Raw genomic sequence first — 21,683 nt, 5'->3', positions numbered from 1 at the left:
ACTCAATCGGAAAGAAAATTAAAAGCTATTCGATGTAAAATATAACAGGGTGTGCACACTTTTGCAATCACATCACGGTCGATTTTTACTGCCCCACATTTTATTCTACAGGTTTATAGGTCGCGTTGATGGCGAAGATTTCGAAATGATTTATATTGGCCTCATTTTCCCCCGCATATCACAAAAAGCTGTTATTTGAACAGGGGTGTGTAGACTTTTGTTCATTAAACATAACCTGTGAATCAGGAGCTTTAACATGATTACTGCTGTTAGCATTTAGCCTACTGCTTACTCACTTGCTGTCTCCAGTTTGAGATTGATTAGTCCCAGATTGCCGTGGACTGATGTGTGGAGAGTCAGCATAAAGCGGCGCCGGTTTGGTCGCTACTACCTTATGCACACCCATCATCTCCTCATAGTACGTCTGGGCCCGCCGCATCGGCCTTTCCTACGCACGCATCCAAACAGCCATTCGTCTTGGAAGGCTGTCTCTCCGATCTGAGTGATAAACTGCAGCAGAATTGCCCCGTTTGCAAAAAATATAAAATAAAAGACACAAGGACACTAGTTTTTCAATCTGTGCTGTCATCATTTTTAGACTGGAAACTGATGCCGTGTTTCATTGGCTTGCTTTCTTCGGTTGTGCTTCTGGGAGGCATTGTCTTTTTGTATGATGTAAATTTGACCACTTTGGCATTATCAGATGGGCTGTTTTGTCTCCTCGCAGCTCACTGAGCAGAAACAGATTACAGAGGTTTTATATTGATGCGCCTAATTAGTACCCTTCTCGATTGTCATCAACACATTTTTGAACGCGTTACACGCCATTTTAGTTCTCTTTAAGGCCGCCTCTGCCCGACTGGCACTTAGTATATCGCTGAATAGTAAAACTAAAAGTAAAACTTGTCACCCTTTGACGCCGCCTCGGGGAGAGTAATGGACACTTGGCAAGCTGTCATTGTCATGCAAGTCAACTGCCATTACGCTTTCACTTACATGTTATTTATGTTAGCGTTTCCTTTGAGGAATGTATTTACATGTGTAATTGATATTTAATTACCATTGTTCTGACCATTTTCCATTTACTGTTCTGTGGTTATTATCACACATTTCCCTCTGTCTCAACACCCACACAAAATAAACAGTGGTGGAGTTCTTCTTTTAAATGCAAATGCTTAACCATAAAATGATTATGAACCACTGTTTTGGTTCATAAGATGTTGATCTGTGTTTTCCAAAGTAAGAACAGATGTTTGCAAATCAGCCTGCTTCCATGGAGGACAACAGAAACTGGAGAGTATGAACTGCTGAGGCTGAATCTGAAGATTTGAACAACTTAGCACGGTCTCGAAACGATGACTTGCTTATTAAAGTAGGTTATTTTACATGTGACTTCAGCTTGTCCTCCACACTAATAATAAACATGTTATTACATCAGTATCCAGGAAATCTGATCTCAGTGATGCAGCTCCTACATTGTAATTCAAATTCCACCAGTGTTTCCAATGTTTTTGACATCAAGTTTCCTTTATTGGCCTGAATTGTGTTTAATGACTAACATATTGATGACGTCAGTGGCTAGCCATGCGTAACGCTTGCCATGGGGGGATTCATGGTTTTCACCTGGACAAAAAATTAACACAACCCCGCCCCCACCTTGAGGCTCTCGTCGCAAATATGTTACACCAATATATCCGTGAAGGTATAACGTGGCTAGTTGTCGGAGAAGCGGACTTTTGGGCCACCCGCTAGCAAGCCGTGTCGTGTGGGTTGCAAGTGAGTGGAAGAAGCCGAGCTCGCCCACAGCACCACCAGCGAGTAGAGCACATCCCACATAGTCGCGCGACACTCAGCAACAACAATGGCCAAGCGTAGTCAGTGGCGGTAGGAGCGCTGTCTTCTTCGCTCGCTCGTCGGAGTCCTCCTCGATTTTTTTTTTGGGACTCCGGGACGGAGAAAACAAAAACAACCCGTAGATAATCGCGCTCGTGTTTTATTCGACTCGTTCCACAATGTTCGAGGCAAGCCCACACGGACCGTGCGTGTGTGTCCCCGCTGCTGCTTGTTGGCCGCTGGGTTGCAGCTACTAACCTAGCTGCTTTTCACTCGCTGCTTAGCTAACGTTTTTTAGCCCCCCCTCCTCCTTGCGCGCCCCCCTGTTGTTTTCTTCAAACAACAAGCCAATGTTTTAGAGTATTCGCGTGAACTGTTTTATGACAACAACAGTTCCCAACTACCTTTTATTCGTTAAAGGAGCGTGTGTGTGTATGTTTGTCGCGGAAACTAGTTTGCGGGCTAGCTAACAGGCTAGCCATTTGTGTGTGTGTGTGCGTGTGTGTGTGTGTTCGCGCAAGGAAGGAAAACGGCGAGTTTCCTTTTTTAACAAAGTATGGATGACCAGACCAGGATGCTGACGGGTCTCACCGGACTTGGTGGACTACAGCCAGGCGACGTGGGCGACCCGGACTCGGTTCGGAAACAGCAGTCCCTCGGCCAGCCCCAACAAGACATCGGGGATATCCTACAGCAAATAATGGCCATCACCGACGAGAGCCTGGACGAAGCACAGGCCAGGTAAGAGCGAGCGGCCAAGAGCCATTTTCCATCACGCTGCTACGCCGCTCCGTAGCTCACATCTAGCCAACGTGCTTTTTAAAATTAACCATAATTATTTCTAATAATCAACTTTATAATACGCGATCGACTGCCAGCACAACGCTCGCATTTTACTAGTGTTCCAAAAAAGGCAAGGCGGTTCTTTGTTACTTCTATTGTACTCGGCTTGCTTTTGAGTTTGCAAACACATTTAGTATCGAATAAGAAACAACCAGCAGGGTACGTCGACGGATTATTTAGTTTTTACTTGTGAAAGTTTGAGCTTTCAAAACGAGACAATGGTTGTTGCACTGCTAATGATCTCCCAGCCACTTGGCTGCCACTTAAACTGCACTTGCATGGCTCATATAACTGCTTCATTACATTACAGCAGCAGTAGTAGTTAACATTTTAGGGCCTTTTATTAACCCCTGTATAAAACGCTAAACCCATTCCTCACACTTGAAGCGATCTGTCAGGTAAACATAGAGTTGTTGACATAAATCTGTTTTTTTTTCCTAATTCAAGGAGTGCACGATTTCCCCCCTAAAAAAAAAAGGTTCCAAAGCTGCACCACATTGCTGTTTATGCCTAATGAGATTTGTCTAATTGCACCCCAATGCGTCTGAATAGCGTTCTGCATCAATTGATAGTCGATGTCATTATCCGATGAAATGCAAATGAATGCAGGGATTACTCAATTGGCTCGCGTATCCAGTCAGGAGCTCCCCGTGATGACAGCAGCCATTCATTCATAGAACTCCTCACTTAATGCTCATATCACAGAGGCATTCCGGTGTTTGCATTATTCCTAGCGATGGGGTGGGGGCGGGATATATGCAAGGAACCCCGGCACTCATGCGCCATGTGGCCCGGGGAGCATAAGGTCAGCTTTCAGATAAAGCCCCGGTATCTCAACAATAGGAAGGCGTCCACTTGCAAGACCGTGGCCACAGTGTGATGTGTCATTAGCTAGTGATTTTCCACCCAACATTTGACCACCTGGTTCTCTTAATTAATTCACTCCCCTTTCACTCCCTCCCTCCCTGGTGTTCATCCTTTTCATTGTGTGCTGGGTGCAATCAATTCTCCTATAATGTGTACGCGAGTGCAGCTGTCCGCAAATCGAGTTTCTATTAATGAGGTGGTGTTGAAGGGGGGGGTGATGCGATGCTATATGGCCAAAGCACACACTCGGGCTTGTTTGGTTTTTGTTACCTTTTCTAATATGAGAGTTTGAGAATATAATCTGGGCCAATGCAGTTTTTGTTGTCGTCACGCTGCACCCCCCCCTTCGCTCGTAAATATGTTCGCACCAGCGTGGATAGTGCAAATGATAGTGCTTTGCTCTTAAACAGGCACAATTACTGCGTAAGTAACAGGCTAAACAGGTTACAAATATACAGTATGTAAGTAAAGGTGTGTCGGGGGTTCTATAGGCGTACCTGTTGTCAGAATGTCCACTTTAGGTACACGAGGGCCACTTGACACACACAGGCTGTAATGTGCAAACGATTTAATCAATAAAGGCAATTCCATTCCATTTTGATAAAATATTCATTTATTGAACAGTGGGTGCTTGCTCGAGGTAGGAGACCCTTCATCTGCTTGCTAATTGGCCTCTCTCTGTTTTTTTGTTTTTTTTTAACTTCTGGTGCAAAAACTTAAATGCAAGCAGTCTCGATGAATAGTTTGCACAACCAGTTTTTTTTACCTCCCGTGAAGAGGTTATGTTGCAGAGTGTGCTTAAACGTGGCTACAAAACTTTGCCGTGCAGTGGGAAGTAGTCGTTAAGGGAGACAGATTACATTTTTTTATGTGGGTTGTTATGGCTCTAAGATCAAAACATTTTTGAAAGCTCAAAGTCCAGGTTTTGGACAGTGTGAGCGTTCCCTTACAAACAGTAAAACCATGAGGGTGTACAAATGTAGGGCATGCATGTTAAAAGAGAATTTAAGTCAAAAATGTTGTTTCAAATATCTTCCACTTGTCAAAACCCCAAATTCTGATCATATTGAGTTTGTGGAATATGAAGAAATATCAAGAGAGAATATATAAAATAAATGTTTGATATGACTTCTGCTTTAAGAAGTGTTTGCTTTTAAATATTTTTTGTGCAATTTTGAACTTTTCTATGCAGTACATTTTTTCATTTTCTTCCATTTTCTCACTTTCACGATCCAAATGTCCATAATGTTACAATGGCTGACAGTAATATTAAATCTAATTTTTAGGAATAAAATAAGTCTCGCTGTTGATGAACAAGCTGCATTATATTAAAGTTGGCCATCATTTTGATATTTAAGTTTATGAGGTGGCAGCAGGTTTGTATGTCTGAAGGTGCACAGTTTGGTGCTGATCCAAATTAGGATTGTTCGGCTCTGTCGGAGGTCGCCCGTTACAAATGGCTTTGGTCCTTTTCCAAAGGCCACCCCGGAACGGTACGTTCGTCGTAATTCTTACCGTGGTTAAGTTTGTCCGTCCCACATCGGTCATGAAACAGAACACATGACGCGACCGACACGCGCCCATGACACTCCTGTTGTGGGCGGGGGGCGTGTTGGGATGGGGAGCGCTCAGGGCAGCGCAAGAACTTTGGTGCCCTTTCTGCACGCCCTGCCTGCCCTGCGCCCTCATCCTCTTCCCCCCACCCGCCCCACCCCTCCTGTCGCCATATGTTTAGATGCTGGCCAGAAGATTCGCCGGCGCATTGGGGTGGATCAGACGACCCCACAGAGGGAGGGAGAGCAGGGGGGGGCACGGCAGGGGGTGGCCTGCCAGTCAACTTCCAGTACAGGTCAGTACAGGACCGCATGAGCACCTCCCTCTCCCCCTCCTGCTCATACCCTCCATTCTGATGGCAGCCCACCCCCAACTCAAATCCAGCCGTGATAAGTTTAATGCCACGTTGACTCTGTAGCAATAAATAATCGAATAACTCGATTACCAAAAAAGGGCAAAGCAAAGCCTCAGTCTCGAAAAATTCCTAAGTACGTGTGGATGGCGACCCCAAGTGGACAAAAGCACCTGCACCTCGAGCACGTTGTTTACTAACGCACCAAAAAAATTTTAACCGATTAATCGTTTGGCTAATCGATAGCATGTTGTTGTAGTTGCTTGTTGCTGTAATACTTGAGTGGCTCCAACTAGTGCAGACAAATTCCTTGTGTGTTTTTCACATACTCTTGCCAGTTGAGACGGTTCCGATGATTCCAATTCTGAGAATACTCGATTCCAAATTTCTTCGGTAGCTGCAGCTATCGCTCGGCCTCAATTCCTCTCACATTGAGGGCAGGATAACAAAGCGTATTATCTTTGCAGCCCCTTCTTGAATTCGCCTCGAGGCTTTCACAACTGGAATTGTTGTTGTGGTCAGGTGTAGCCAAATCATAATCATTTGTGGTTGTCTGTTCTCATGGAAAATATCGTGTCATCCTTTTCAGTCCACGCTCATCACGTCCAAAGCCGTGCGCCCGCGTTTGCTTTTAGCCTCATCCAAACACCAAACGTGGGGGCTAAAACTTATTACCACCCCAAACATGTTCTTTGAGCACCCGTTGTGATGTCATAATGCGCTCATGTTTGTTCTATCACGACCAGACGGTTGCCATTAACGTAAATGACACATCTCGCGCTACTTCAACAGTGATTGGATTTAATGAGATACATGGGGATAGATCTCATGAATCTGACGCCTGGCTGGAAGTCTTAATAATGGGAAATTAATTAGTCTCATCGAAAGGCGCCGCTCACTGTTGCCGTACAATGCTGTGATTTTTTTTTCTCCCCCCCCACCTCAATAAAACTAACAATCATGGCTAGTCAGAACAGACTTAGTTACAAAACACATGAGGAACTAGACTCTGCAATGCATTAGCTCTCAGGCTCTTGCCTCATAGTGCTAATCGCCAAAATGACATCATTGTTTTTTTTTTTCTCTTCACATCGAAGCGTCATATATTTCCGATGTGACAGACAAAGGCATTTCCCATCGAGAATGTCGAGAAGTCACTTTGAAACACTTAGGTAGACTTGCGTGAGTTTTAAGAAGAGAAAGACGAGGTACAACTTGAGATGGTGGTTGGGGGGGATGATTCTTTTTATTTATGTTTTTTTTTTGTACGCTCTCTCTCCCCCACTTTTCTGATTTCCCTCTTCTCTCTCGTGCAGGAAGCATGCCCTTAACTGTCACAGAATGAAGCCAGCCCTGTTCAGTGTTCTCTGCGAGATCAAAGAGAAGACAGGTAAGTTTCGACTCGGCTCTTTCCCTTTTGATTCGGCGCGCCGCGCAAGTCGAAACCCCGTTCTGTCGCGCCTTCCCTCCAATAATGGCTTCCTCGCATACGAGCCGCTTCCTTCCTGGCCTCGGCGTACTCGCAAATGATTGAGTGTTGATTGTATTCGTTTGGCCTCGGCGGTGTCCGTTCTCAGCAAAATCACAACCGAGTATCTGCTGACTACCTACCGCAATCGGTATTGTTTTCAAATTAATAGGATGGGGGGGTTGGGGAAAAAAAAAATACCCTTGCATAATCTTGACAGAAAATTCACACACTGGTTGACAGCAGGCAGATATGAAAAGAATCCGCGGGGGTTATTGCTTCACACAGCCAGTCCATTATAGCTTCTCGACATGCTATTTTCCGACGAGCTCCTCCAACGTCTACGCTCGCCGCAGCATAATGCAATTATGCATCGGTAATAAATTGCTATGCATATCAATGCGGCGCCCTCAGCCAAACATAGCATGAAGTCAAAAGAAGGAAACTCTCCCCAACCATATCATCGGATCTCGTCTCGACGCGATGCGATGCGATGCGAGGCTCCGTTTGAACACGTGCAATTATTTAGAGTTTAATCGCAGTCGCACAATTATTTGAAGCAAAAGCAGCTGGTTATCTACCCCCCCACTTCTTGTTAGCTATTCCAGTCAGCTATCTGACAGATTCGAGTGCGGTTCAAAGGACGAAGGCTTAGGATGGCTGGCAGATTGATGGTTATGGTACTGTGAATGGGTGGGATTTTGAATCCCACCCCCCCCGTCTCATCCCCTTGCCTCTCACTCGCCGTGTATCTTCTCACCGAAAAAAAAAAATCCTCTCTTGTTCAAATACAATTTGAAAATGCTGCACTGCTGCCTGCCGTGGCCCTCTGTCAATAATGTATTATTGCTCTCCGGTGATTGGAGAAAAGTACAGGCTAGGCTTTGAGTGAGTGGGGCAGGGTATAGCGTTTCCCAGGCAACCGCTGCTCTTATTTACCCTAATGCCATTCACTTTGATTTTCACATTTAGTCTCCCGGCCAACTAGAGAGAAGCTCCGTTAGTACTCGCCAAGCGGGCTGCTCGTTAAAAGCCCGATTCTTCACAGTGGAGGTGAAGATGCGTACAATAAGATGGCGAAATATTTGCCTTTGCTGCTTGGCCGTGTGCCACGCAAGCGCCATGGCTCCCCGCCGCACCGGGTTACCTGCTTTGCCATTTCCCTGCTCCCTCATAAGACCCCCTGCAGGCTCCATTATGTGCCGGCGGAATGGGAATTGACTTCTCTTCGCCGCTGCTTTCGGAAGAGCCAATCAGTAACCCTCGTGGATCCTCCACTCGTTTGATGCCGTCCCCCCACCCGCCACCCCAACCCATTGACATGCACTTGTCAGTGCATATACACACGCTCTCTCTTGCACACATACAGTACAAGCGCATTGAAGGAGGATAAAAGCAAAGTCGGTCTCTGGGTCTACTCCGACTGATTCGGCGTTGTCCTCTTCTCCTCTCCGCCTCAGCCTCACTCCCTTTCTTGAAAAAGAAGACTCGCTTTGAACTCGGGGGGGCTTTGATATGGTAATGTAATGGTGCCGTTGGAGGAGGGGAAGGAGGGCCGGTGGGGGAGGGGAGGTGAATTCCTCTGAGTGCTGCAGTTGGTTAGATTGTTTTCATTGTAAAGGAAATGTTCTGCGCAAATGCCAGCGCCCCCTTCTTGCTACATCGACCTACCGACACCCCCTTCCCCACGCCCCGCCCTTCCCCAAACCAACAAATTCAACATCTGCATGAAACGTGATACTCTTTAATAGTTGATTAAAAAACAACACTTTGAGGAAGAAAGTAAAAGAGATGGAGAATGATCAGAGTGAGGAGTTAGGGGCTCTGCTTCAACTCTTGTTCTCGTCTCGCACGCTCTCGTGGGGATTTACTGTAAAAATAGCTCTGGCGTAGTGCAATGGGACAGCATATGCCAAAAAAGCCCCCACAAGCTAGTGCGGTTCCCCTCAGAAGTTTTTCTGTTTAGTTCGGGCATCTTTTTGGCCGCTTTCTGTTTACCTTTCATGTTCTCCCTTTTGCCGTCCACGTAAACAACGCCAGCCTGTCACTCACTCCGTTCCGTCACAAGACTCCTTTTATTGTTGCCAATTTATTTTTCACGGATGCGTTTTGAATAAGATTTGAATTGTTTTCATGAGGAATTGACATGACACTGTGCAACACTGCACCTTGGAGACAATCAAAAAGTAGTGAAGACTTGGGGAGCAAATAGTTTGATAAAAAATCCGGATTAGAGCGTGGGTCTTGGTAGAAAATCGGTAGCTTGTTTGAAATTTTTAATCAAGAGCGTTAAAGCAGTCTATTTAACCAGGTATATATTAGTGCGATGCTTTATGTTATGTAAATAATCCTTATCTAGCTAATAGCACCTCACGACCCCCCCGACCCCAAGTAGCGTTAGCAATCGCAGTCCTCGTCACGTGCATCACAATACATGACATTTTCAACCGGCAAATGGCCTCAATTACATGTTAATTCAATTGCAACATAGTTGAAGTTGTAAATAAATTAAAAAATACAAAACAGGCTGTTAATGAAGCCAGTTGTTTGTTCACAACCGCCGTCGTCATTCGTGGATTGTTTTGACGAGTGCAACTTTTGCGGCGTCTAGTAAGTAAACAAAAAATATCTACGTTGCACTATATGGTGGCTATTTGTTGTCCAGAAAATGAAACCATGGAGGTTAAATTTATTTATTTTCAAATCCAACCTGACTTTAGTGTTTGCGCTATTAATTTCATTGAACTGCGCACATGAAGCTTTGTGGATTGCGGGCCTCATTAAAGCATCTTAATTATTACAAGTTTTAAAGAGCCCAATTTAGAAAAGCTATAAAATTTTATTGTTGTTCCCAAACCTATGGGCTACTATTATTGTATTTTTATGAAGCTTGATAGCAACGCTAACTCCGGATCCTCACATGGCCACCTTTTAATTATTTCCTGAAACCTCTCGATTTATATTAATGCAATGCAGCGGAGCAGGATTATCTCATTGCTTTTTGAGGGATCTCACTTGTGATGCGTGGTGTCCTGTCACTCAGCCTGCCCCCTCCCCGCCACCACCCCCTTCCTCTCCCCCAGAAGAGAATGGAAAAAAGATGGTGGTGGAGGGGCGGGGGGAGGGGGGCTTGTGCAGGAGTGATACAAGGAGATTGATGAGGCAGTAAGAGCAGGAGTAATTACTCGATGTCCATTTCCCAAGCCAGATTGGCAGACGGCTAATATCACACAGACCCCTGGCCCTGACAGACGCATCATCAACCCCGCCCCCAGCCCCCAAAACCTCAACCGCCACCCCCCAACTTAGGCACCTCAACCTTCAGCCCAGGCCTAATGGTGTGTGGGCCGGCTGACTTTCCCATGTGGCGTTATTCCTACAGGAACTGGACGCCTGTTTACTGACAAGACTGTCTGGAGTTGGAGGATGAGGACACCTTAGTGTAATATTTCAGTGTCATAAATATGATTTTGTCATGTTGTGCCTGACGAACTCGGAAATTGACCCTCGCACATCCAACCAAAAAACTGTGACCCCCCAGGGTTGTCATCTGCAAACACCAGTATGAGGTGCATCACCAAGCGTTATTTTTAATTTATTTTTAATGAATCCACAAAAACCCGGGGTGAATATTCAAGAGGCTGTCTACTCAATTCATCCACTCAATTTGCGCTACAGAGACTCTCCACGCTGTGCTTTTTATCTTCACGTACATATTGCCGCCATCGGGCCGAACCAAAAATTGTTTGCATCGGCTAAGAGAGCAAATTCATATTAATTCTCAAGATTAGTCAATAATTACCATAATACATTTACCAAATGGAGTTATGATGTTAAGAGTTTTGGTTTGATGTGCAATTGACTACTCGGATACGTTTGTGTCCAATTGTGACAGTCTCAAAGCTGGAAATATTATGCGACCTGTCAGTACTGGGTCAGCATCGCCCATACAGTGAACTCCGACCTCTTCATCTCGGGTCTTCCTCTCAGCATGTCCTGCTCCTCTCACACTGCTTTTAAAAGGCTTGCTCCTTTTAAGACTCGGTCCCTTTAATCAAAGACATGTAAATATGTTCCCAGCTGGATTGCGCAAGGTTGGTGGCAGAGGGGTGGGAGAGCGTCAAATCGCAGCTCTTAATCCTGACTAATTAAGGATTAATTATAATTGATGGGCGCCTTCCACCCCTCTGCAATTGTTCACATTGCTATCTCAGAGTGTTTTACACCGCGTCATAAACGCAGGGATTGGCACTGATATAGTGGGTGCCGTAAACCTACTTTTACACAAAGTTTATTTAAGTCTTCAGTGTGGGGGGAGGGAAAAAAAAATCATCCCATCGTTACGGCGCTCTGTTTGGTTACATTTATCTAAACAAAGCAGGTGGAAATTTACACCAATGTGTTTATTTTGTGGGGGTGATTTTACACCTGGATTAATTCATTTCACACCTTCCTGCCATTTTGTTGTTGTGGAGCACAACATCTGCCTCCCCCCACTTTTTTTTTTTTTTTTAAACTCATTCAAATCAACAAAATTGGGCCGTCTGTAAATTTGAAATCTAACTCTGTGGGTTAGTTTGAGCTTGCATTTAAATCACCTTTCGCAAAATAATGTCTGCGATGGTATTTTGACCAAGCATAAATACAATTAGCCCGGCGGCTTTATTCCTCCGAGGTATATCAACCGGTGGAGGCTAAACATGTCGCCTCAGCTCCGTGACACCATCTGACTGTGTCATAATGCTTGTTCACGTGTTATAAATGAGGAGCGCCGGTCTGATCTATCGCTTAATTGCGGCATCATTTGCATAACAGTGCAAATTAACGACCTCTCAAATGAGCGTTCATTTTTCACAAAGTCTTTAGGAGCTCCTTAAGAGTCTGCGCTAATGAGCACAGGAGGCAGCTGGCCTGATGAGAGTCGACTGGGGGAAGAGGCGAGCCGCGCCGTTGCCGCTTTGCTTTTACGCCTTCTTCATCCTCCTCCTCTTCCTCTCGTGACATTTCACAAACCCGTGCTTTTCATCTTTCCCCGGGCGCAACGGCGCCGGACTTGATATTACACCGGAGACCGACTCTTTGGAATTCTCGTTGCTTTATTGTTGATTAATCACGTTTGGAAGCGAAAAATAAAAATGGAATGCCTGGCCGCAACCAGAAGATGCGCCGTCGATTCCAGGCGACACAAGAATGACGTCAGTTATGGGGAATTGATCAGGCAAAAAAAAAAAATTATTAAAATGGTCATCTGCGCTCCCCTTTTTGTGATCACACAAAATATGCAAATGAATAATTAAGACACAGCAAAGCCTCCATTACCTGACAACACTAATTGATCTATCCCTCATTAGTGTTAAGTGCGCTCCTGAGCTGGTGTGTTTGTTTGTGCTCGGGTGAGACGGTGTTTGTGTATGACCATTCAAGGTGGGGAGGGGGGAGAGCGGCAGGGGTGGGGGGGTGACTTGCGTCATTGCTCTGGCATCCAATTCTCTCCCTTTTAGTTAATTAAGTGCTGATTAATGATGTGCTGGACCTGAAGTGTCGCCCAAGGTGTGAGTTGTCCAATTCCACACCTTAATCAGACCACATCGTGTTTACTATGTATATAGAGGGAGATATTTGTGTGGAGGGCTGCGTGCAACAGGACGTCGGTGAGCTCCCCAAACAGATGCTGATTAGTGTGAGCTGCTTAAAGTAGCAATGAACATATGGATTGTGCTCATTAAGTTGACTGTACTCCCCCCCCCAAAAAAAAACCCCTTATTTAATACAGAAAAAAAAGAGGGGGGGGTCGAGGCTGTAACATTGCTCGAATGTTGACATCACAACATTTTCATCGACTTAAAGCCCATTAAGGAAACATCTCATTTGTAATGCAGGCTCTTTAGTGTTGATGTCAGACAGCGTCCTCGTCAACGTCCCCGCCTTTCTTTTAACCTTCCAACGTACTAGCGTCACAATATCCTGATTATTTAATAAATTATTATGAGCATCATGTGTACATAAATAGCACCTGTGACAGTCGAGCTACCTTGTAAGGTAAATTTGCGTCGTCTTTTTCTGTCCATTTTTTTTATTATTATTATTGTGGAAAGATTTCCATGTCCCAGTTCTCTTTATCTGTGTAATGAAAGGATAACTGATGTATTCACACTCCCATCTTTTCTCCCTCGCTGGCATGCCTCGACTCTGGATTCTTTATATTTCTGTAACCGCTCGGTGTCTCTTCCCCGCTTTGCACAAACACACACACACACACACACACACACACACACACACGCGCGCGCGCAGACGCACATCTTCTCCTGTGACTCCTTTTTGCAATTCTCCTTGGTTCTCCTTCCACCCTCCCCTCTCTCCTCACCTTTCCCCCCCCCCCCACTCTTCCTCCCCTTCCCCTATCCTTCTCTCCCGCTCCCTTGCTCTCTCCCAGTGAAAGGCTGAGAATACCCAAGGGAGCTGATGCAATTAAAATGCTAATCCTGTCTGTCTACAGAGAGAGGGAGAGGGGGGGGCTGACAGCATGAGGGATTGCGGCTCACATGGAGAACTCGACTGAAATGGAGAACAGAGGGGGGGGTGAGAGAGAGAGAGAAGAGGGGGTGCGCTGAAAGGGAGAGGGGGGGAAGGGATGCGTGTTGGTGGGGGAGACGGAGTGAAAAAGGGGATGCTAGCGAGGGGAAAGACAGACAAGGATAAAGCTTGTGCTGTGAGCTGAGCAATGATATACTGACTGCGTTTAAGTCTTATCTGCCCGCGCCTGGGCGTGCGTGGACGGCATTACGCTTAATGTACATCACGCCGCAGCGTCGCTCGGGCTCTTCGCCCTTACTTACGACCACGCTCGGCTGTTGTGTCTGCACAGCTCAGCGGCTCGCTGGCGCGACGCAGGAATGAGAATGATTATGTATGCAGCCAAAGCTCAGCTGGATAGCTTGAATATTTCATAGTATATGTTACTCGCTCCATCTCCCGGTACCACGGCGAGGGTGGGAACATGTGCAAAGTACTGTAGGCCCTCTCGCGTCTTATCCGAGGAAGGCGAATTTAAGCAGCGCCGCTTCTCATTAAGTCGGCCGTCGCCGAGCCGCTTGAGCAAAACAGCTTTTTGACGCCCTTTTGATGTCATTTTTCACTGTGTTTGCGGTGGGTGTGAGAAGGTGCGATAGCGACAAGCGGCGGAAAAAAAAGGATGGAATTCGTATTTTCTTTTTTTTTTTTTTAGAGATAAAACAAACTTACCTAATTTCCACGGCTTTACACAATCCCGACTCGAGCCGGCGTCTGCTATAATACCGCGAGACCACTAGACTGTGCTTGAGAGCAATCGTGGGTAATCACGGCTTAATTAGAGTAATTAGGGGAATGTAAGGGCATTAGGCTACAGCTGGGGGGCATAATGAGGTGGGGAGAGGGGGGGCAAAATTGTGAGAAGCTTCTTCAGTTGCCCTCCGTACTGTACGTCAGCTTTGCGACTCCCTTGAATGGAGTCAAAAAGGCCTCTTGACCCCAACTTGTTTTATAGCAGCACCCAAAACTCCCGCGTCTACAAAACTTCAAAGAAATTTCGTTATCAAACCAGGTCCAAAAAAATGTCACGTTGTTCAATTTGCTTGACGTTTTCTGGCTAAGTAGTGGAGGGTCTGCTGGTGAATGACTGCAAGGGAGGAAAAAGTGGAGGGAAAATGATGGGCGAATCAGGGTCATTAGTTCAGGCGGCAGGGTCTGCTGCATTCCTGAGTCCTAAGATGGGGGAGCAGCAGAGCAGGAATGCGCCTTGGAAAGAGAAGAGACCGAAGCAGAGGGGAAGAAACAGGCAAGAAGGAACAAGAAAAGGGAGGGAAAAAAAGGGGGGAGGGAGGGAGGGAGTTGGAAGCTTTGCTACAAATGGTGGAACACTCATTTATCAAACGAAGGTTGGAGGAAAAAAAACTCAACTCATCTGCTCGCTCTGTGGCATCTGGAATGTTTGAGCCAACTTTTTTTTTTTTCTTCTTTCTTTTCCACATTCGTTAGCACAACAACCAACACGCTCTGCTCTGTAGTCGCTAACCTGTTTTTCTCTCCCGCTCTGAAACGTCCCCACAATGACTCACAAGAGCGTTGTACAAAAGTCACACAAAAGCCGAGACGCTCCCAACGACCGAGTTTGTGCACCTTGGACTAACTCGCGGAATCCGTGAGGACCAACCCAGTTTCCTGCAGGATTAACTGTGTCAGCCATATTGTAGGCGTGCGTTTAAAACAAACTCCCGGGATTCGGTCTCCTGTTAAAAAAAAAAAAAAAAAAAGTATTTTTGTGAGTTCTGACTTGAGACATAACATTTTGATTGATAAAATTGACGGAGTTTAATCGTTGTGTTTAGGGTTTCATGATGTCGAAACGCAACGTTTGTGTTTTTTTGTGAAATGCTGTTGCCGTAGCAACGTGCTGTTTGCCAAGAAAACAACTACAAATGGCTCAGTAGCATCACTCTAGAAATTTTAGCCCCCAGTAGTGCATTTAAAAAAAAAAATCTATGAAAAATTACAGTCAGTTTCATCTTTACAAATTATTAGCTTGCAAGTAACCCCAAGTGAACTCAAAAGGCAACGTTTCCATGTTATTAGTCATTCTGAGAGAGCAGAGACATTCTCTCGCTCTCTCTCTCTCTCCCTCCAAGACGTGAACTACTTCTCTTTACCTTTCCAGGAACGTGAAAGATTTAAGATCGACAAAAAGGCGGCAAAGTAAAAGATACTTGTCTGCGCCAGAAAGTTTCCACTAACAGAGTGTTATCTGGAGGTTTGTGTATGTGCGAAAGAGAGAGATGAGAGCGGGGCTGCGGGCTGACAGAGGTCCTGCTATAATACAGTGGTGGAGAGCAGCCACTGATAACTATACTTATGGCCACTGGGGCTCGTAGTGACAGCACATGCACTCCCATTACTGGTCCCATGCCTCATGCCCTTATCTCTGGCAGCCTGCCACCGAGGGACCACACTGCCCTCTGCTGCGCATCCCGAGCACAAGTTGGGGGCTTATTGGCAATTCAGTCGGCGACCGCTCGGGGGTGGGGAGGAGGCGACCCGACGGGGCTTGACAGAGCGCTTGGAATTTGGTGGCTTTGAGGTATAACCTAAGATTTTTTTTTTTTTTTCTCTCCATACAGTTCTGAGTATACGAGGCGTGCAGGAGGAAGACCCCCCAGACCCGCAGATCATGCGTCTGGATAACATGCTGCTGGCGGAGGGCGTGTCCGGGCCGGAGAAAGGAGGCGGGTCGGCGGCGGCGGCCGCTGCGGCGGCGGCAGCGGGAGGCTCGCCTACCGACAGCAGCATCGAACACTCCGACTACAGAGCCAAACTGGCCCAGATTCGTCAGATATATCACTCGGAGCTGGAGAAATATGAGCAGGTGTGCTCCTCGGGCCACTTGGAAATCATTTGGAAAGCTGTCAGTCATGTTAAAGACGTGGTTCCGTGTGCTATTTTGCATCCAATGTTTTCCCCAGTACTCCACACTCCAAAAATGATGTTTGGTTCGTTTAAAACTAGCACCACAAAAAATGGACGGCTGGATTTATGTCTGAAAATCTCCCAAAATGTTGTAGTTCTTTTTAGCCCGTGAAAGTTCTTAACCGTACTTTTCCATGACAAGCAGATTATCCAGTCAGAAAGAGTTAGGGAGCCGAAACGGTCTCTTCATATCCAGCGAGTCTTTCCGTAGCACCTGACAGCTTTCTTTATCTCAGCGGTAGCTTTCAAGACGTGTCTCGGCTCTCTCGGCAGGCGTGCAGCGAGTTCACCAACCATGTAATGAACCTGCTGAGAGAGCAGTCTCGAACACGGCCCATCTCGCCCAAGGAGATCGAGCGCATGGTGGCCATCATCCACCGCAAGTTCAGCTCCATCCAGATGCAGCTCAAGCAGAGCACCTGCGAGGCCGTGATGATTCTGCGCTCACGCTTCCTCGACGCCAGGTTTGACCCCCCCCCCAATATCGATTTGCATGTCTAATTGTTAAGAATACTCGGATAGGCCCGACCGGTGTATAATTTTTTTTTTTTTGCTTGCCAAGTAGCATTCCGAGCATGTCGCTGATTGTTTCCTCTCTCCATATCAGACGCAAGAGGCGCAACTTCAACAAGCAAGCGACGGAGGTGCTCAACGAGTATTTCTACTCCCACTTGTCTAACCCTTACCCTAGTGAGGAGGCAAAGGAGGAGTTGGCCAAAAAGTGTGGGATCACCGTGTCTCAGGTAATAGAATTAATTAATTAATCATCCAATTAATTGAAAGAAAATCTGTCATGAATAAAACATCTTATTTTCCGATCCCTTTATTGGTTTTGTGATTGTCATTGATCATCATCTTCCCCAGGTCTCTAATTGGTTCGGCAACAAGAGAATACGTTACAAGAAGAACATCGGCAAGTTCCAGGAGGAAGCCAACCTCTACGCAGTCAAGACAGCAGTGGACGCCGCCAACGTGTCGGCGCAAGCCAGCCAGGCCAACTCGCCTGCGACGCCCAACTCAGGTAACGCGAGTGACCATCTCGAGAAATTGCTGACGCAGCATTCCGGATGGGCTTCAGATCCTCGGATACTTCTCAAACTTCAAAAATTTGTAGCCCTCCCTGTGTCACCGCAATGACCAACATTAGCCGGCCCAAGTATCGAAGCATCCCCTTCTAATTTCTCCAAATGCTACGTGATCTTTTCTGACCTCGTACTACCAAGCGTGGCGTCTTCTTCATGTCGGGGTGATGCGGTTTGTCTCACGCAGGCGACAGCTACATTGGGCTGCGATTGCTCAACGGGGAGGGCATCGGCGCGGCACCCTCTCTCCAGCCGCAGGTACGCACTGAGGACGGCTGCGCCCGCCGACCTCACTGCCAGGGATAGCTTTCCTTTAGCGTAGCTTCCTTTTTGACCCTTGACCTCTCCTCCCCAGTCCCTATTCATCCCGAGAAAGTCCATGCAAGGCGCACTGGGGGCGTTAGTAGAATAATTGCAGGATCCAATCCTTGACTCATGTGAGCGTGTCCCCCCTTCCTGAGTACCGAGCGATCGTCAGCTTCCACCCTCGGGTGCAAATAGACGATCCGCACTTCCTGCCTTCATTGATCCCGCCACGCTCCTACAGACATCCCTCTTCTTGTTTTGTCCAGATACACTTGAAAAGAAAAAGTACGGAAGCATAAAATGTCATCAAAGTCACGACAATTGATGAACGTGATAAAAACCAGTTAAGAGTAGTTTGAACCAAATTCTCATTTACTGCGGCACACTTGATCCCATCTTGATTTAATCTGACTTTTTTTTTTTTTTTTCTGTTGTGACTTCAACGAAAATCAAATGACATTTTATGACCAATTCCTGCAGACCTCCAGGTAACTCCAAAAATTCCGATACTTTTTCTTGCGAGTGTACGTTCCGCCGCGCAAACAGAACACAACTTGCGCCAGTGAGCTTTTTGTTGCGAGCGTCTCTCCAGCTCTCTGGCTTTTTTTTTTTTTTGCCGTCTGTCTTTCCACGGCAAGAAACTCCAAAGTGTACTCGTCATGTTCGTTATGATTAAGATGAAGCGCAACGTTCAGTGGTCAACAAGACAGGCGGCGATGACTACAAGATTGCGGACACTCACTCGGCCATGTTGTTGTCTGCTTGTGGCGTTTGGAAGTAATGACTTTGTGTAGTTGCTGTGACTGACTGCTCGTGCGTGTGTGTGTGTGTGTGTGTGTTGACAGGTGGATACCCTGCACCGTGCTACACACCTGACGGGCGGCTATGAGGAGCTGTCAGGTAGCGGCCTCTACACCCCTCATCGCCTGGATGTGAGTAACTCATTAGCACACATCACCATTGTCATTTTAATTTCATTTCAAGGGAGGCCCTTTTTTTTTCTTTCTCTCTCTCCAATATTTGAAGCAGTTCCCAAGTGTCTTCATAAAAAGTCTCTTTGGGCGAAATTCACAAAGGATCACACTGCGTAATCAATAAAGCTGTGATCATTAATGAAATGAATTTGAAGCGCATTTTTTTTGCTATTCCAGGCTAACAGCTGGCAGGACTCAACCGACCCCCCCTCCGTCACCTCCCCTCCCGGCGCTCCCGGTAGCGTCCACTCCGACACCTCCAACTGATCCGAGTAGCATCCGCCTTCCATCGTTAACGCCGTTTCCACTCGAGGGAGGCGGCGGTGGGGCCAACCCCCCCCCCCCACTCCCACCCACCGCCATCTTGGACTCAACGGGATCATGTCATGAACACAACACCACTGTGCTGGAACGCAGGACAGCAACGCAATTCTGGTCTCCTCTCCCTCCACCCCGCCCACACTTGATGCCCACACGTACACGTGTATCTGCTCGTTATCTTAACACACGCTCACATTTCATCCGTGGCTTCGTTCGATTGGTCGCCCCAGCAGGGTCTTACCAAAGCGCCACCGCCCGGCTCGTAATCAGCATCACCGTGTCACACTGTTAGCATCCTTGTTATGAGCGTGGCTAACTGTGGCTAACCGGTTAGCAGACCAAGAAGAGTGGACGGAACTAATCCCACTTTCTTTTGGGTCACTAAATTCGACAATTTGTTTTTACTGTCCGCTAGTTTCTCTGATTGTAGGCCATTTTATGTGCGTGTTTTTTTTTTTTTTTAAAGAATGCACCAGCCGCCACCAAAAATAAAACACGCTGCCAATAGCGCATCAGAGAAGGCAAGGGAGGAGGGGGCTCGTGACAGCGAGGGCGACCATCCGGATTCTAGTAAAACTCGTCTTCCATGCATGTTAGGACTCGTTCAGCCCCGCCCTCACTTTTCACCTTGGTTTTTAATTACGATAAATGGAGGGGAAAAAATGAATTAAAAGGGTATAAATATTATAGTCTGACCAAAAAATACAAACAAAAAAGAAACGAGCGTGCTGTTTGGATAGTTGTGTGTTGTCATGGCGACGCTCACGACGACCACCTGTTGTACCAAAACCAAAAATACCACAGTCAGTAATCATGATAATGGTGATGATGCCACCTACTATTTTTGTGTGTCTTGTTGTATTTTATTTTTTGGGGGTGTGGGGGGCTGGAAACATTTCTATTTTCACTGTTTACAAATATGGACTTCCCTGTGTTGCCATTTTTTTTTCTTGGCTAATTAAATGAGGGCTCCACTAGCTCTCTCGCCCTTATTACCAAAAAAAGGAAACCACTTTTTTGCCATTTTTTTAAACACAAGTTTTAATCGTCAAGTTAAGTCGTCTTGTTATGAAGACAGGAATGTCCTTAACTCATTCACTGCCAGCCGCTAAAAAAAACTATACAACAGTGATCTTTTCCAGTTGACCAATATAGACGTGAATGGGTTAAAGAAAAACAAAAACTTGGCCTAAATGTCCGATGTAATATCCCAACATGTAATTACTTTTGTTAGTTCTAATACACCAAAATGTGATCAAGCCCCTCCCTCCATCCTGCCTGACCCGCCCCCCCTCTCTTTTTCTACCTGTGTAATGGATGTCACTGTACAGTTTGTGTAATGTTTCACTCTTTCTTTTATATACTCGACCTTGGTTCAGATGCTAATTATTATTTGGCATTTTTGTCTCCCCCCCCCCCCCCCCCCCCACGATACCCCTCCCCCGGCTGATTCCCGACACACACATGACTCGCTATATAAACCTGTATCAACATTATTTTTTATTATTGTTATTATTTAGGCTTTTTGTTACATAACCGGGTGGAAATGTGGGGTTTACTGCTCGGGACATTTGATGCTGTGGAAATTGCTGGTTCCCATGAATCTTTCATGAAAGTGATGAGTGAAAGAAAAAATGCCTCCACAGTATCAAATGTCTCCCCCAAAAAGCCCTTTTGATTATTATTCTTTTTTTTTTCCTCTTAGTATATTTGTATCGCCTCTCTTTCCCTTGTATTTAGCCCTCTCTCTACCTCTGTCTTTCCATCTCTGTTGTATATATAACCCCCCCAAATGCCCCCAACCCCACCGCTGTTTTCAGACCCACGCGTCTGTCTGAACTCCTTTTATACCTCAACTTTAGAATTGTTCTAGAAAGAAAGAGTTAAAGGAAGAATGACAAATTGTAGTGTTCTTATTAGAAACTTAATAAAAAAAACAATTTAGTGTGATTTTTTTTTTCTTTTCCTTTCTTCTTCCAGTATTTTATTTCAAATTTTAGGAGTGCTTCATTTTATAAGTTGTCACAAAATGCTCTTGTGATAGTCAAATGTAATAAAAAAGAGAGATTGCACCATCTTCTGAATCATGTCAGTCTTATAACATGAAATCGTTTATATATACATATATGTATATAAGTGTATATATGTATATGTGTGTATATATATGTATATGTGTGTGTGTGTATACATATATATATAGAGTATGTGTGTGTGTGTATATATATATATATATATATATAGACACACAAACACCCGCGACCCCAAGTGGGGACAAGTGGTATAGAAAATGGATGATTGGATATATACATAGAAATACTCAAGATGACCACAAGATGGCGACACCGTGGCGCTTGAAGACGTTATATGGCCCTGATAAAATAGTCGGCACCTTTTGATTCCTTGTGTGAAGTGTATACCTAGTAGAAGTGGACAGAGCAGAACGCAGGTCACTAGGGTACGAAAATGACAAAATTGGAACAGGGCGTGTTGCGCCATCGGTTTACGCCAAGATGTTGGAGCTGCGTCTTCAAGCGTCTGTTATACTTTCTTTAGTACAGTAGGTGTCAGTAGAGAGCTGTGAATAA

The 21,683-nt window shown here is 45.8% G+C and overlaps 1 protein-coding gene across 4 annotated transcripts; it reads left to right on the top strand.

Moving 5' to 3' along the window:
• Window positions 1-1,638: 1,638 nt before the first annotated feature.
• Window positions 1,639-21,175, top strand: pbx4 (pre-B-cell leukemia transcription factor 4). 4 transcript variants are annotated; one of them, XM_088357993.1, is made up of 11 exons: window positions 1,639-1,776; window positions 2,402-2,574; window positions 5,279-5,392; window positions 6,766-6,839; window positions 16,070-16,314; window positions 16,689-16,879; window positions 17,023-17,158; window positions 17,280-17,436; window positions 17,685-17,755; window positions 18,649-18,735; window positions 18,955-21,175. In XM_088357993.1, exons 2-11 carry the CDS (start codon window positions 2,408-2,410, stop codon window positions 19,042-19,044), a joined length of 1,332 nt encoding a protein of 443 aa, XP_088214119.1. In that variant the 5' UTR covers window positions 1,639-1,776; window positions 2,402-2,407; the 3' UTR covers window positions 19,045-21,175. The 4 variants fall into 4 exon arrangements, with proteins under 4 accessions (XP_088214119.1, XP_088214118.1, XP_088214120.1 ...); XM_088357992.1 differs by lacking the exon at window positions 1,639-1,776 and having other exon boundaries at window positions 1,806-2,574; XM_088357994.1 differs by lacking the exons at window positions 1,639-1,776; window positions 5,279-5,392 and having other exon boundaries at window positions 1,810-2,574.
• The last annotated feature ends 508 nt before the right edge of the window (window positions 21,176-21,683 follow it).

The sequence above is a fragment of the Syngnathus floridae genome, chromosome 17 (genome assembly GCF_059516105.1).
Source record: "Syngnathus floridae isolate MCC-2025c chromosome 17, RoL_Sflo_1.0, whole genome shotgun sequence".
NCBI classification, from domain to species: domain Eukaryota; kingdom Metazoa; phylum Chordata; class Actinopteri; order Syngnathiformes; family Syngnathidae; genus Syngnathus; species Syngnathus floridae.
This window is presented reverse-complemented; position numbering and strand designations above follow the sequence as displayed.

Excerpts from the sequence above, each read along its gene's own strand:
- pbx4 (XM_088357992.1), top strand. The coding sequence starts at position 2,390 with ATGGATGACCAGACCAGGATGCTGACGGGTCTCACCGGACTTGGTGGA. Across the intron at positions 2,575-5,278 it reads CTGGACGAAGCACAGGCCAG|ATGCTGGCCAGAAGATTCGC; the intron begins GTAAGAGCGAGC and ends CCATATGTTTAG. Across the intron at positions 17,159-17,279 it reads GTGGGATCACCGTGTCTCAG|GTCTCTAATTGGTTCGGCAA; the intron begins GTAATAGAATTA and ends CATCTTCCCCAG.